This window comes from Neodiprion virginianus, chromosome 6, assembly GCF_021901495.1.
Source record: "Neodiprion virginianus isolate iyNeoVirg1 chromosome 6, iyNeoVirg1.1, whole genome shotgun sequence".
NCBI lineage: Eukaryota > Metazoa > Arthropoda > Insecta > Hymenoptera > Diprionidae > Neodiprion > Neodiprion virginianus.
Window position 1 is genome coordinate 24,915,705 of NC_060882.1, and position 14,093 is coordinate 24,929,797.

The 14,093-nt window shown below is 44.4% G+C and overlaps 3 protein-coding genes across 9 annotated transcripts in view; 2 read left to right on the top strand and 1 right to left on the bottom strand.

Annotated features, from left to right (window-relative positions):
- The first annotated feature begins 3,837 nt into the window (after positions 1-3,837).
- LOC124306737 (histidine-rich glycoprotein-like) lies at positions 3,838-7,589 on the top strand. The gene is made up of 4 exons (XM_046767689.1): positions 3,838-3,902; positions 5,251-5,320; positions 5,640-5,849; positions 6,941-7,589. Exons 1-4 carry the CDS (start codon positions 3,894-3,896, stop codon positions 7,105-7,107), a joined length of 456 nt encoding a protein of 151 aa, XP_046623645.1. The 5' UTR covers positions 3,838-3,893; the 3' UTR covers positions 7,108-7,589.
- Positions 7,590-9,257: 1,668 nt separating this feature from the next.
- On the top strand, positions 9,258-10,405 carry LOC124306738 (cuticle protein 7-like). Its single transcript, XM_046767690.1, has 3 exons — positions 9,258-9,344; positions 9,427-9,664; positions 10,029-10,405. The coding sequence occupies exons 1-3, from the start codon at positions 9,333-9,335 to the stop codon at positions 10,193-10,195; spliced, it is 417 nt and encodes a 138-aa protein (XP_046623646.1). The 5' UTR covers positions 9,258-9,332; the 3' UTR covers positions 10,196-10,405.
- Positions 10,406-11,767: 1,362 nt separating this feature from the next.
- Positions 11,768-14,093, bottom strand: part of LOC124306730 (kin of IRRE-like protein 1) — a 139,316-nt gene continuing 136,990 nt past the window's right edge. For all 7 annotated transcript variants that reach the window (XM_046767680.1, XM_046767681.1, XM_046767678.1 and 4 more), the window contains one exon: positions 11,768-13,756. In XM_046767680.1, coding sequence (XP_046623636.1) covers positions 13,659-13,756 — 98 coding nt within the window. In that variant the 3' untranslated portion in view covers positions 11,768-13,658. The remainder of the gene's footprint in view (positions 13,757-14,093) is intronic.

Below are 14,093 nucleotides of genomic sequence, written 5' to 3' on the forward strand. Positions count from 1 at the left end.
ATTAGTATTAATTATTTATACCATTATTTTTGTTCCCATACGTTGGTTAAGCTGCCCGATCCCCTGTATCATGCGATTTTCTCCTCATATAATTTTGGGGACACAAATGCGATTGCAAGAGTGAAGGATGTGACAACTTTTGCGGCTGAACAAACCGAAACAATAATCCGTAGGATTGGTTTTTGTCACCTTATAAATCAACTCCGGGACGAACGAAAGTTGCGCCAGATCAATACACTCGGCGTATATAAATGGGGGGATCGCTGTGTCCAGGCGACGTTGCACCCTCTCGGGGGTGGAGGACGAAGGTGGGACAGTGATTTTATTCGAGATTACATAAAGGGAATAAAGACACTTTTACGATCGGTTTTAATATTTCAATATTTACCCAGCAGTAACAGCGGCTGCTTTTTTACTCTCCTTTAATATCTCTTTTACGCAGGTACACGGCGCGGACGCATACATTCGACACACGAAGGCTGAATAAAATATCCGAAGCCAGCCGCGCCTCCGTCTAACCATGTAACTGAATTTCAACAACATACGCCGGCGGTCGGCTCGCTTTCAAATTTCAATACACCCATTTATATCAGCGTTCAATTGCCTCGGTCGCTCGTTAACGATTTCGTTGCTTAACCGTGTACATTTTTTTTTGTATTTTACGAAATTTAACGCTTGACTGAACAGCCAAGATTTCCCCTGCGCCCCGGTGTGATGATAAGTATCGTAAAAGAGTGACGGAAAGTGAATGAGTCGAAGCGTGGAAAAATCTGCGACGAAAATTGCATTCGTCGATTGCTAGTCGTCATTCATACGACGCGAAATACCCTTCCCCATGATTAATAAAACATATATGTTGAATATGAGAAACGTCGGAGCGCGCCTTCGGCTGGAAATTCCGCTGATTGTGAGGCAAATACCGGCCGTGGATAGACGGGAGGAAATTGAGAATAAATGGAAAAAGAATATATCGCGGGATTCCGCGGCGGTACATAGAACGCCTTGGCGTATACGTACACACCTGTACGTATGTGAAACCTTTCCTCAGGTTTTCCGCACCATAAATTCCAACCGGTCTTATATACCAAACCGAGAAATAACATTACGGACACACGAATGCAGGTCTCGTAAAGCACGCTTCGCGTCCACCCGCAACCCCTTCTCGTTCACGTACGAGCATGCAGACCGCGGCCGATGCATTGACACGCGAATACGTAGACGTGCACACAGGTGGAAAATCAGCGATGCAAGTTTGCCCGGTAAACTGCGGTGCAATGGATGTGCCGTGCAAATGCGCCCCCGTTTCGCCCTTCCCGTCCCATTAAGTCTTATGGCTATTACGGATCGAAATTAGCTTAGCTAGTCGCGGTTCCGTCGATCTACTGCCGAGTAGAAGAAGCGGACTCGACGGTTTCGCAGCATACTTTTAAAATCGATGGCTAATCGCTTCTACCCACATTAATCAATCCCGTGGGAGAGAAATCCGACAGGAGTTATATTCCCGGCTGTATTAAGGAAATATTACATCAAGACTGAGCAGGAGAGATACTAGCTCCTTGGGGATCCGAGGATTAGCGCTTGGAAAACTGACTTATCGATGATCCTCAGCACCCCTTCGTCATCTCGCGCCATTTTTCTCAAAGCTTATACATGTATATATATATGTACGCGAACAGTGAGGAAATTACGTGTCTGAAAATACGAGTGACAACTCTGGGTAATTTTCGATTGTTCAGACGTGCGTTCGGCTTTTTGTGTCACGGGTTTATAAAAGTTTCGTTCTGTTTTTAAACACGAGGAATACATTTGACGGTTCTGAAGTTGATTCACTTCGTGCGTGAATAATTTCTTTCCAATTTCAAAGCGGCAGAAGGAATAGGAGAAGAAAAAAAAACGACGTAATGAATTGTAAGCAGTACCACCTACTGCAATTGCTACGCCGATTATTATTCATGTATGGAAAAATAAGCACGGCAAACGTTCTTTGTACCACGGTAACGAAGGAAGGAAATTTTCAGAGTGAAACGGAGCCTCTGAAAATAAAACGGGAATCATTGATTTTTGCAGAATCAATTTCAACCAGTGTGGACTGAAAGGTATACGAGATGAGGCTCATTCGGCGTTACAAATGTCATTTTTCAACTCTTGACTTTGTTTCGACGAAAGCACTAATCATTTTCATCATTGATTTATGCGAAGGGAAATACTTCGGTAGCCGTAAATTTAATTAGCAGCTGATATTTGATATGCGTGAGTTCGAGGGTGAAAACAACCCCTAGATCCCCAAGCCGCAAACCGGGGAAAAATTGTTAATAGCTATTTCATTGTGTAAATTGACGCGTGCCATAGAAGTGAAGCGTTAAGATTTCGTCGATATATTTCGGTATTTTTGCAGCTCGTGATTGTTACAAAAAAAAAAAAAAAAAACACAATATAGCACCTTGCTCTGGGGAAGGGAAGCGAATAAAGTTCGGCCTTTTCTCCTACCTATAATACGTGGTTAAATCTCTTTCGTGCTGCCGGATCGAACAGACCAAGCGTGACTTTAAGCTTTCAGGAATTTTTTTTTATTATTATTTTGGATTTTCTATTTTCTCATATTTTATTCCTTGTACGTGTCGGGCGATTTATCTTATGTACACAGTGTGAAAAAGAGTCAAGGGATAAAAAAATACATACCTTCCTTGGAGACTCGTAGCTTATAGACACGTACGCTCGACCAGGTCCGATAGTGCGAGCCTTTGTGCTTCAATTCCTTTGGCAGATAATTTTTTCCGTTTTTTCTTTCTTCACTTTTTTCACGTACACAGAAGTTGAATACATGACACGTTAAATAAACACCGTGCAGTCACGCCTCAATGGTGCTTTCTTCCACGTCCAGACAAGAAAGTAGCATTCTCTGGGTATAAGAAAGAACAAGACGATTGCGCAACCTGCGTTACTGGAATTATATCGTTAACCGTTAAAACCAAAAGTTCGCCGGAGATAATATAGTGTATTGTTGGCGAATGAGCGGACTTTGTAGAAGTTCGGTATGCTTATACCGACTGGTACAGTGATTCAACACCATGGTGCAGATTGCCTAACGTCGATGGCTTTGTTTTATAATTCAGAGAACTGTGAAGTAGTTACCGAACAGAATGGGAATTGATATTACGAGACGATTGGTTAAGTCTGTTACAATGCGGTAGGGAGGATCCAAGCCTGGAACCGAAATTGATATTGCTATCTATATACCTGTAAGCCACCCAACGTATCGTATTCTAACAGATATTGACAGAAGTTTAAATGGGGAAAGTTGAGTTCAATGGGGGTACAGCTATTTTGAGAAACCACTCTTAACCCCGGTTGAATCCCGCGGGCTAAAACGAAACACGAATCGGTGTCGAAGAACAAACTCGATCGTCGATGGGATATACACGATGAAAAGCCACGCATTCAATTTTCCCCCTCGAGTTTCGATCCCGATTCAATTTTCATTCAATCTCCTCTTTCTTCCCGGTTCTCCAGGTCTAAATTGACCGGCTAACGAGTCAGTTGGTCTTAACACCTATGCAGGTCCTCGGTATGAAAGGTGAGAAGTATTTTAAACGTTTATCGATTTGGTACGGCTCTTGGTTCGACGGGTTGGCGGTTAGGTCAAGCACCGCTAACAACTCGGAATGAATTCAATCACAGAAGTTGGAGTTATGCAATAAATATTTGCGGTACGATTCACTGCTACGAAAGCGAGTATAATGGTCAATAAGTCAGTAATTAGACTTCTGACAAATGAAGAGAATAAAACCGCTGATGGTATAATTAACAGTTCACGAAACGATGCGGAAGTCTGGGTATAAAACGGTTAACTTTAGCAGTGGATTCGATCAGTCGGCGATTCGACGGCGAGTAAGATGATTAAGGTACATACCTCCTTAATCATTAATCCTCAAGCATTAATCCACCATCAATTTTGCCAATTTCGTACATCAAAATTTTGTAAAAAGTTGTTATTGTGACGAAGATCAGTGACCCATGGATTTCGGCGCCAGTTTTTTCTTCTCTCGTAGATTCTTTGTTGCGTATTGACGTTTGAACGTGCGACGTTTTCCAAAAAAAACTTTACCAGGCTTCTGTTATAGTATCCGAAAGTTGTTTGGCTTTCCCTAGTCAATTGTGTAGCCAGTCAATGGACTTTGTGCCCGACAAGAATAAAAAAGGAAGAACGAAAGGAAAATAAAATAAAGTAGAATACGTCGATAGTAAACGTCAACTCGCGTATCATCCTTTTTCACAGAGAAGCCCTTGTAACAGCCGGTAGAAATTTTCCTGCACGGTGGTTTGCCGGGTTTCGATTTGGTCCCTCGGTTGGCTTTTTCGCAAAGGGCATTTTCAGACCCAGACGCAATTTTACACCGTCTGCAGAACTAATTTTATTCCTTTATTTTTTTTCTTCAATCTCAACCTTACCTACATTTCCAAACTTTTTGTACCAATTTATGTTTGCTACTGAGTTTATCCTACCACCATTGCTACTTCTTTCTTAGTCACTCAGCGAATAAGGTTGTATAATAGAAACGAAGTTTTGAAACGGTAATCGTACAGCGTATACATGTACACTAAATGTCTACATACCCTTAACGAAAACTCGACGTTGCCTATTGGGCAGGATAATCACTGCTGGTGCAAAAAGCTGCCTCGATCGATGAACGAACGAGCGAGAGAGTAGCTTTTTTACTTCGGTGTTTTTTCACGTGGTCTTTTTTGGCTCATGAAGCCGATCCGTTTAGCTACGACTCTGCCTGCATCTGAAACAATCCCAACCCTTCCCTTACCCATTTAATCCGCCCCATTGTACAGAACAGTACTGAAACCAAACCTGCCTAACTTAATCCACCCCATTCTAACTAATATAACCAAACCTAATCTGACCTGGTCTAACTTTGCCCAGCGTTCCTATTGTGCCTTCTTCACCTGACACGTGTTACCATCCACCCGGAACCCTGATACATCCGAGTCTCGCTTCACCTCCGCTTCGCGCGAACACCGGTTCCTGAAATAATGTTAAATTTGTCGAAATTTAATTTATTTGGGAGTTGACAATTCGTTTATCCTTGCATTCCCTCCTCTCTTCTTCCCTCTCTCTTTTTCTTTCCAGAAAGAATTCCAAATTATTTATGACATTCGCGATCCTCTAACCGCTGGCACATTGATCCCGAGAAATTTGCAGAGCATTATGTCACCTCCACTGAGCAGAAACTGTGGTTACAGGTACTGACGGTGTTGTTGATCGTCCAGTTGGGCGGCGAGATCCTTTGCTACCCGGGAGGCCATCATGGAGGTATGAAAAATATCGTAAAATCGAACGGTGTGTGAGTATAAGATGGACTAGGATAAAGAATTGGTGAATTTTCTAACAGTCCATCGGTACGAGGCTAGAGAGAAGGAGACAATATCGTAAAATGTATCCCCGGGCTTGGCTTAGTCGGCGGAGAAATTTTACGACGTCGAACCGCGGTGCAGATGCCCTGCACACCAATCCGCTCGTTGTCTTTCTCTCCGGGCTCGCAACGTCCCTCGGGAACCAAAACCCAGACTGTGTACCTTGCGTTCGATCAGTTATTTACCCGGTATTTTATATTATTCATACTACTCTCCAGGCGACGGTGGCGGTGGACACGGACACGGACACGCTCATTCCTACCAACACTTCCACGGACCAGTGGTTGGGCACGGGCAAGAGGTCTCGTGGAAAGATAAACATGGACACCATCACACCGACTACGTAGCTCATCCGAAGTACGAGTTCGACTACGGAGTGTCCGACCATCACACACATGACAAGAAGCATCATAAAGAGCACAGAGACGGTAACAGTTCGGCTTGGAATAGCGATAATAGACCGGGAAGTGTGTGTCTACGATTATCGATTGGCTCATGCGGAAGCAGAGGGTTTTCGAAGCCGCGTGGTCGCGGGCTTCTTTTCGTATAATGTTGCGAACTTTCCCGGATTAAGACGAGCCATACCCCGATTCGCGGGGGATAATAGTTTCAGGCATTTCTTTGATTGGTATATCAGTGCCACTTCCCTAGCTCACGGTATAAACGACCCTCTTTTGATGATTAAAATTACGGCCTCTTGGCTCATTCTTCGTAACGATCACCGACCAACGGCTCGGTTTACGAGGTGTCGTTTGCCCGTCGATCTAGACGACGAATTTATTTCTTAGATAAACTTCTACGGGTCTCCATGGCAATTGAAATGACAGGACGGGAGCGTCCAGTACGTACGTTTACCGTCGACAGGAAACTAGAAAACGCTAAAAGACCTTGGGCTTGAAGACCTCGCGCGTTTAATTTGTCAAAATGCAGCGTGAGGCATAATCCAGACTAGGGATAGCTAGACCGTTTTATCATCCATTTGAGGTGGAATAATCCAGGGTATCACCATCACTGGCGCATAAAGAGTTTTGCAGAGGGATTCCCTATTTCTTCAAAAAAAAGCCCGATTTTATGCCACGTCTTTCGGCCCCCCTCGTATCGATCGTCAGTAGGAGAGCTCAAGCTCTCTTCAACTGGCTCTAATTTATAGTAATGTCTCTGGCAGGTCGCTAGCTTAGAGGGCTTTCTGGCTGGTAGGATGGAGAGAAGCGAAGGCGAGGGGTGCACCGGTGAAGTGGCAGGGTTTAGAAAAAAGGGGGGAAAAAAGAGTGGAAGAGAAAGAGAGAGAGAGAGAGAGAGTGAGGGAGAAAAAGAGGCGAAAAAAAGCTCCAAGAAAGTGTGAGCCGTTTCAATGATTCAGGCGAATACTTTGCGGGCACCCTCTCCCAAGACGCCCGTGCAGCCTACTCTATACCGAAAGGGGGTTACGTATGGTTGACGACGTCTCGGGGGTTCCGGGAATGCCCTGGGGCTGCTTCTTCTCCCTAATCCATCTTACACTACCTCAATCTTTTTCCAGGGAAAAAAGTCACCGGCGAGTACAGCGTCCACGAGCCGGGCGGCAACGTGAGGACTGTCCACTATCACGCTGACCATCACGGAGGCTTCCACGCCGTCGTCCATAACAGCGGTGGCAATGATCACTCCGGGGGTGGACACCACGGTGGTCATGAGCACGGACACTGAGGAGGAGTCGGAGGTGGCGAACTCGGACACGGATACTAATATAAGTCACCCTGCGGACCACGTACGTGGAGAAATGGCTATCTGACGGAGAAGATGAGTTCCGTGTCACCGCCGTGTCTTTGCCGAGGATTTTCTTACCAAAGTGGGTATGTGACTGGGGAATAGCTACGGGACGTCACGGTGAGGCCCGCGGGCCTTTGGCAACCTCCTGGATCTCGGACGTACATCATGCTGCTTGCAGACGCTGTACTTAGCTCATTTATCGCACCTAATCTTTTCTTTCTTTCTCTCTCCCTCTCTCTCCATGAATTCCGGTTCGACTGGATCAGACTCTATTGATCTACCGTGTCTATTGGTTTAATCCACCTCACTGATAATATACCGCTGTCTAGATGTGTAATCAACCGTTAGTTTTATTCCGTTTGTCTCATTTATGTTTTCCTCTCTATGGACAATAATAAATCTAGTATCATTACGACGAATCCACAAACTGTTGCTTTAGTATTTTGGTATCCATTACCCGCTGATTGTACTTTTAGTTCCGCTCCAGCCATATACTTCTTGATTATTGATTCGTGAACATGTTACGTAATCCGGTCGTTGAGCTGGACGATAATAGGTAATGTCGAAGAAAAAGAACGTGCGATTGCCTAGACTTCATGCTATAGAACCGTGACATGTGGGTACTTAAGGGGGATAAAATGTACTTGCCGCAAAATCCTAGCCGATCGACTGCAGTCCAGTATTAATACTATATGTTATACGGTTATACGGTTATCCGAACAAACCAAACTAAGCAGAATTTATTGCAGAGAGGATCATCTCTTTTTCCAACATCACTCACGATGTAACTTGTATCGGAATGACGCTGCAGAATTCTTTCAGACAACGTGGCTGAAGAGGAGCTGGTAATGGTGGGTGCAAAAAGCGCGTCGAGTATTATCGAGGCTGCCGTTGATCGGTATGTCTGAGAACGAGAGAGATGCTTTCACGCGGAAAGCATAAGCTGACTGGCGATGTTTTATACAGGGATTATGTGATATTCGCGCTAGTTTTCTCTCCTCATCTTTATCTCATTTCTTCATAGCCTTAGATGGGTTCTTTGCCTAGACTGCAGGGAATTTTTTGATTTTCTCACAACTATTTTGCGCAATTATCAGACTCAGTCAAGTGAAAACATCACCACTTTCAGACCGTCGACAAAGAAAACAATCGTACGGTTGGTCTCGACACTAACGATAAATAATAAATAACAGCCTCTCATTATTTTACCATCAGGATCAAGCGACCACGGTAAATCGATTGCTTCAACAGCTATGAAAATCGTTGGGAATTATCGCTACCTGTCATCACCACCCATTATCATAACCCATCATCGCAAATGATACGTTACGATTATTATCGCACGGAGTATCATGATCACTGTAAAAAGGCTAATCGATCGTAACGAAGTTATGCGGGTCAGTCCTGTGCAGTGCGTTCGACGTATGAGCACTGTCGAAAAATGTGAAAGATATTCGTGGAATCATTAACCCGAGAACGAGCGATTTCCCCTTTTTACAGTCACCCACGTCCTTGTTTTCAATTATTTCACTATGCATGCAATTGCGTTGCTCACTAAAGCAAGCGGATTACAAATTATTCACGCTTCGATCAACTTTTACTAGGTCAAGCACCGCAAATCTTTGCGCGAAAAATGACCGCTGCTAATGTTGGAATTAAGAGAAATCAAAACTTCGAAAACAAGATCAAGTCAAAGTCTAAAAGATACAATGATGAACATCGAAGAGTGAACCGGACCGATTTTTGTTTTCGTCGAGCATTGCTGTTTACAAAATTCTGTCACACATTTCGACATGTCTCTAACGAGACACGTATCTTCCGCATATCATAGAAGTCACTAATTCCAGTCCAACTATCCACGGTTAGTCTCTGATCTCTTGTAAAGTCTGGTCGATCGTGTCTCGATTGGCGAATGCAGTTTCACGTGTGTACAACACTGTTGTAAGTGGAACGCATAGGAAAGCAGTGAGCACGTTATAGATATGTCTAAAGAAGTGTTTTTGCGAGTGGCACAGAGCTCGCAACTTGTGTCAGGGTATTAGATAACAACGTAATGTCGAAATCACGGGGGCAAAACACAACGGTAGCCGAGGTATATAACGCGGGGGCCTTGTCAGTTTGGTATCATTGATCCGACCAACGCTTGTCTCATACACATCAGCATGGCATTCAAGGTAGGTCCGGTGGTGCAGCGTTAATCGAGACCCGAAGTGTCCCGGCAGTAGCGATAATCGTGAAATTTTTCACACCCCTCAGTTCGCCGCGGTTCTCGCCTTCGTGGCGCTCGCCCAAGTCCAGCAGAGTTTTGCCGGGCACGCTCACAGCTTCGCCCACTATCACGGACCCGTCGAAGGTCCCCACCAGGAAGTGAGCTACCACGACAAGCACGGTCATCACCACGTCGATTACGTTGCGCATCCGAAGTACGAGTTTTCTTACGGAGTGGAGGACCATCACACCGGCGATTACCACGGACAAAAGGAGCACAGAGACGGTAAGCCGTAAACTTCACCAGCCCCTCGAATACCTACAATTCGAAGATACGCGATAGAGCAAAGACACGTTTCCTCAACTCCCACTTCCGCCCGGTTAAAGTCTGTTCCCCATTACGGTTTCCTTAGGTCTGAACTAACCTATATCGCACGTACCTTTTTTCCCCCTTCCTTTGTTTTCCCAGGGGCGGTTATTCCGCTCCCAATGACTTCTCCAACTCGCTTCGCAAAGCGTATTCGGCCGCCGGGCGGGGAAGAAAGCGGGAAATAAAGAGCTCGGTAGACGTGTATAAAGAGGGAGGAGAGCATCGGGCGAATCTCTGACGGGAAAAATTGACTCACTTTACCTTCCGTATGTATATACAGGAAAGAACGCCGCCGGTGAATACACCCTCCACGAGCCAGGCGGCAACGTGAGGACCGTCAAGTACCACGCCGACCCTCACGGTGGGTTCCACGCCATCGTCCACAACAGCGGTGGCAACGACCACTCCGGAGGGACTTACGGTGGTCATGGACACGGTCACCACTAAAACTTCCCACCTCTCGCAAGCTCCTTCACCGAGTACAAAGACCTCCTGCGACACTGGATACCTTATCGTACGTCGCGGCACGCTCCCACGGCCCACGGTCATGTTGTTGTTAAGTTTGAACCCCTCTATTCTCCCTGCAACTTTGCAGCCTTGTACCATATGTGAACTCTTTTAATATTCCTCTTTCGTTGAATAAATATTCCAAGTAAACACAAGTATTTACCTCTGCGCACGTGAACGCATATTTGTTAAATCGCAACCTAGACGTTGCTAGCAGCAGCAAGGATCGGTCGGATTTGATCCAACTTCGTTTACTATACAGCCACCGCGTAGGTACGCAACGCGCGTATTGCGCACGATGTTTGCCTTTCACGAGAAAAGAATTTAATCTGTGTGTTCGAATTTCTGTGTAGTACGCAGATATAAGGACCGGCGAGGTTTGACGTTTTTTTTTTTTCTCAGACAATGTCCCACCGCGGCAGCAATAAGCTTCGTTTCAAGGCGTTCTGTGCGATATTTGATTCGGTTGCGGCGATGCCTGACGAAATTTTCATTCGGGCTTAACTTAATACAATCGTCTCTCTTCTTCTCGGAAATACTTTTATCTTCCGTCATTCTTTCCGTCTCCCCGGAGATCTTTTTTCCCCACCGTCTTCCACAGACCGACATCCGACACCTTCGCCACGGTTTCCTTATTTTTTCCTTTCTTCCGTACCTTCTTTCTTCACCTTTCCTCGGTCAGTGCAGTTCTTTCCTCCTCAAACCACAGGCTACTAGCTCGCGTCAAAGCAAAAGAAGCTTAGTGAATTTGCCACCGGAGTCGTTTATTTTCACGCCTTGGCTTCGCCTCCGTGATTCGTTATTCGACGCGTACACAGCTGCAAATCCCTGCTCCGGTTTCTCTCACGGTGCGCATCGTGGTCTGACAAGTATAAGAAAACACCTAAAAATGGCTATTGGCAAAAGGGGTAAAAGAAGAAAACGTCAGGTCGATACGTCGGCACGTAAACCTTATTACATCCATGCCTGGCAGTGTCTGTTATACCTGTACGTATGAGGTACACCTACCGATGGATGACTCGTCGGATATGGACGAATGGCAGCGGCATCAAGAGGGTGGCGGATGAATATCAATTTACGCTGGCTTTCGGCTCAATGGATCCGCGGTGTTTAATACCGTGAACGCAAAGTCCAGCGTATTGGGTCACGTACGTACGCGCAGGACCGAGAGCTGTCCCCGCAGCTTTTACTGCGAAACACAAATTGAATTTCCCCGCTCTCGTATAGCGGATACGGCCTTATTTTATTCCATTCAGAGGACCATTCAACGCCACTGAGTACCGAACGTTACACCGTACATCTGCCCTGCGTTTTCCATCCTACTAGTACGTAAAGCCAAGTTTTGTTACCTCAGAGATGAACAATAACCTGAGGGGCGCGGTTATTTACAACGAGAACATGATTTTCCGGTTTATTTTTTATTTTTTTTTTTTACCTTTCGCAGAGACTTCGCACGTATGTAAATTACAAATACAAACAATTTATCGATTTTTTATTTTTTATTTACAAAATTTCACGTTTATGGATACAGGTTTTTTGTTTTCTTATTGTACAAGTATATTTATACGTATCGACGGCCAAACGAACGGAGCGTCCCAATTGCAACTCTTGAATAAAACGATTTTGCAAAGAAAAAACAAATGTACGGTATCGATTAACTTTTGATATCTTTTCCGTATCTTTTCCAGTTATGAACTGTTCAAACAGTTAAAGAAACAATATATATGTATACATGCATATATCTAAAAAATGTAAGTATAAACGCTAGTGGGTAAAGTAAGCCTGCACCTGGAATGAAATCGTCGATATCGCACGAATTTGAACGGGGAAAATGGTATAAGAAAAAAGCAGAGTAAAAATGATGGAACGGGGGAACAAAAAAGAGGAGGAGAAGAATACCTGCTCAATGGCTGCGTGAGACCTTGAAGATCGCTAACAGGGTGAACGTAAATGGTGATATTTTTTATTCAAATTCCTTGGGGGAAGAGGAGGCGAAGATTTAGTCAAATTTAAAAGCGTACATTCCGTGACGCGACGAAACGAGCCTTACCTCGGTCCGCAATATTTCAGATTGTAGATTGGGGGAGTAGCCGGGTTGCCCGCCTCTGATCCTGCACACCTCGGCACTTCGACTAATATCATAGCTGCTTATGAATAAAATTAAAATAAACACTTGTGTATAATATGAGCAGTTATAACTGTATACATTCACACATATACGTATAGGAGGGGAGATTAATTTTCATATCAATTAATTATAGTACGTTCGCAAGGTCGGGCGTCGCGAAGTTTCTTCATATTTTTTACGCCTATCTTTTTACTTCGTGTAATATCGAATTTTTAAAATAGCCGAGAATAAAAGGTACATGCGTCAAGCTAATTATTATCCGTAATTAAATTTTCTTCTTTTCCTCGGGCGAGGCGATGGGGCTGGTGCACAGGCCCTGAAGCTTATATCACTTAGCGAAGAACAAATTGTTCCCGGTAGGTCGTGCGTGAGAAAAAAAGGGGAAAAAAGAATAGAAGAAGAAGGAGGAGGAGAGAAAAAAGTAATTTTATTTTCTTTCTTCTTCTCTTACTCCCGCTCTCTGTTATCGCGCTGCTCGCGCCGAGCTGCAGGTTCTCGAAAAGAAAAAAAAAGAGTTCTATCGCGAGGAAGGCGAACAATTTGTTTGCGTTTGGAGAATCCTATATAAGGGATCGAATCCGTTTCAACATTTTCAACGCGTCGGGCCAAACCCGTAGTGACCAGGTGATATCTGCACGTGCGGGAAAGACGCGCAAATCTATATCTATTCGCGAGGTTTACTACATGGGGCGATGAATAAAAACGAGAGGAATAATTGAGCGGGATGAAAATGTATACCTGTAATATAGGTATAGAAAGAAAATTAAAATGGGAAAGAGCGAAGGAAGAGAGGAAGAGAAGTTTGAAAAAAATTCCAAGAGCTTTCTCACCGTGAGTGCGACGGAAAATGTGTATATATATATATATATATATATGTATATATACGCTAACGAATTACGGCGATTCTTTTTGAAAGTTGTGCAAAAAGCTACTATGTAGTTCGGAGAGAAAGGACCTCCTTAATTAACGGAGACACTTTAATTACCTCGGCGGCTCGGCGCCCTGCAGCACCAGACTTTCCGTTTGTCCTCAACGATTTGTCCATCCGCGACATCACAGAATTCGTTGAGGAAATTTTTTTTCCTCCTCTTTTCTCTTCAGTTTCTGCTTGACGAGAATTAAAGAGCGAGACAGACGCGGATTGCGAAAGAAACGTAAGGAAAAGTAATCGGCGAAAATTATTCGTTTCTCCAAAAATATCAAACTTTTGAAAGGGACACTCCGGACGAGCTGCATTCACGTCTACGTGTTATCCTGGGAAAAGATCGGCGGTTTTTAGCTGAACCCGTTGCTGGAAGATGACAGTACAATTAGCAGGAGACTTAAAACGGGGACGGCAGCACCGCCGGTCTGCATTGCTTCCAGGCGTTCGCCTGAAAGTAGAAAGAAAATTCGATGCAAAATAAGAAAGGAAGAGAGAAAAAAAAAAAAATGAGAAGTAAGAAAAAAATACACTCGAGACGCGGGACAGTACCACGGTGCTTTTTTTTTGCAAAAAACGGAAACGCTCCGTCGACGAATCGGACTTCCATTACGCCTAATAGCCTCTGAGAAATGTTTTTATTTAGGTCCCGCGAAGCTGCGAAGAAGAAGCGGAAATGAAGAAAGAGGATCGCAGGTGCGTGCTTTCCGCTAATCGCTGATCTACTCGCAAAAACGAATGGCTGTCAGACTAATTTCACTCTTTTATACATATTAGGGGAATTTTTT

Bases quoted from the DNA above. Each gene is read 5' to 3' on its own strand.
- LOC124306737 (XM_046767689.1), top strand. The intron at 5,321-5,639 runs GTATGAAAAATA...ACTACTCTCCAG, and splicing joins CCCGGGAGGCCATCATGGAG to GCGACGGTGGCGGTGGACAC. The intron at 5,850-6,940 runs GTAACAGTTCGG...ATCTTTTTCCAG, and splicing joins TCATAAAGAGCACAGAGACG to GGAAAAAAGTCACCGGCGAG.
- LOC124306738 (XM_046767690.1), top strand. The intron at 9,665-10,028 runs GTAAGCCGTAAA...ATGTATATACAG, and splicing joins ACAAAAGGAGCACAGAGACG to GAAAGAACGCCGCCGGTGAA.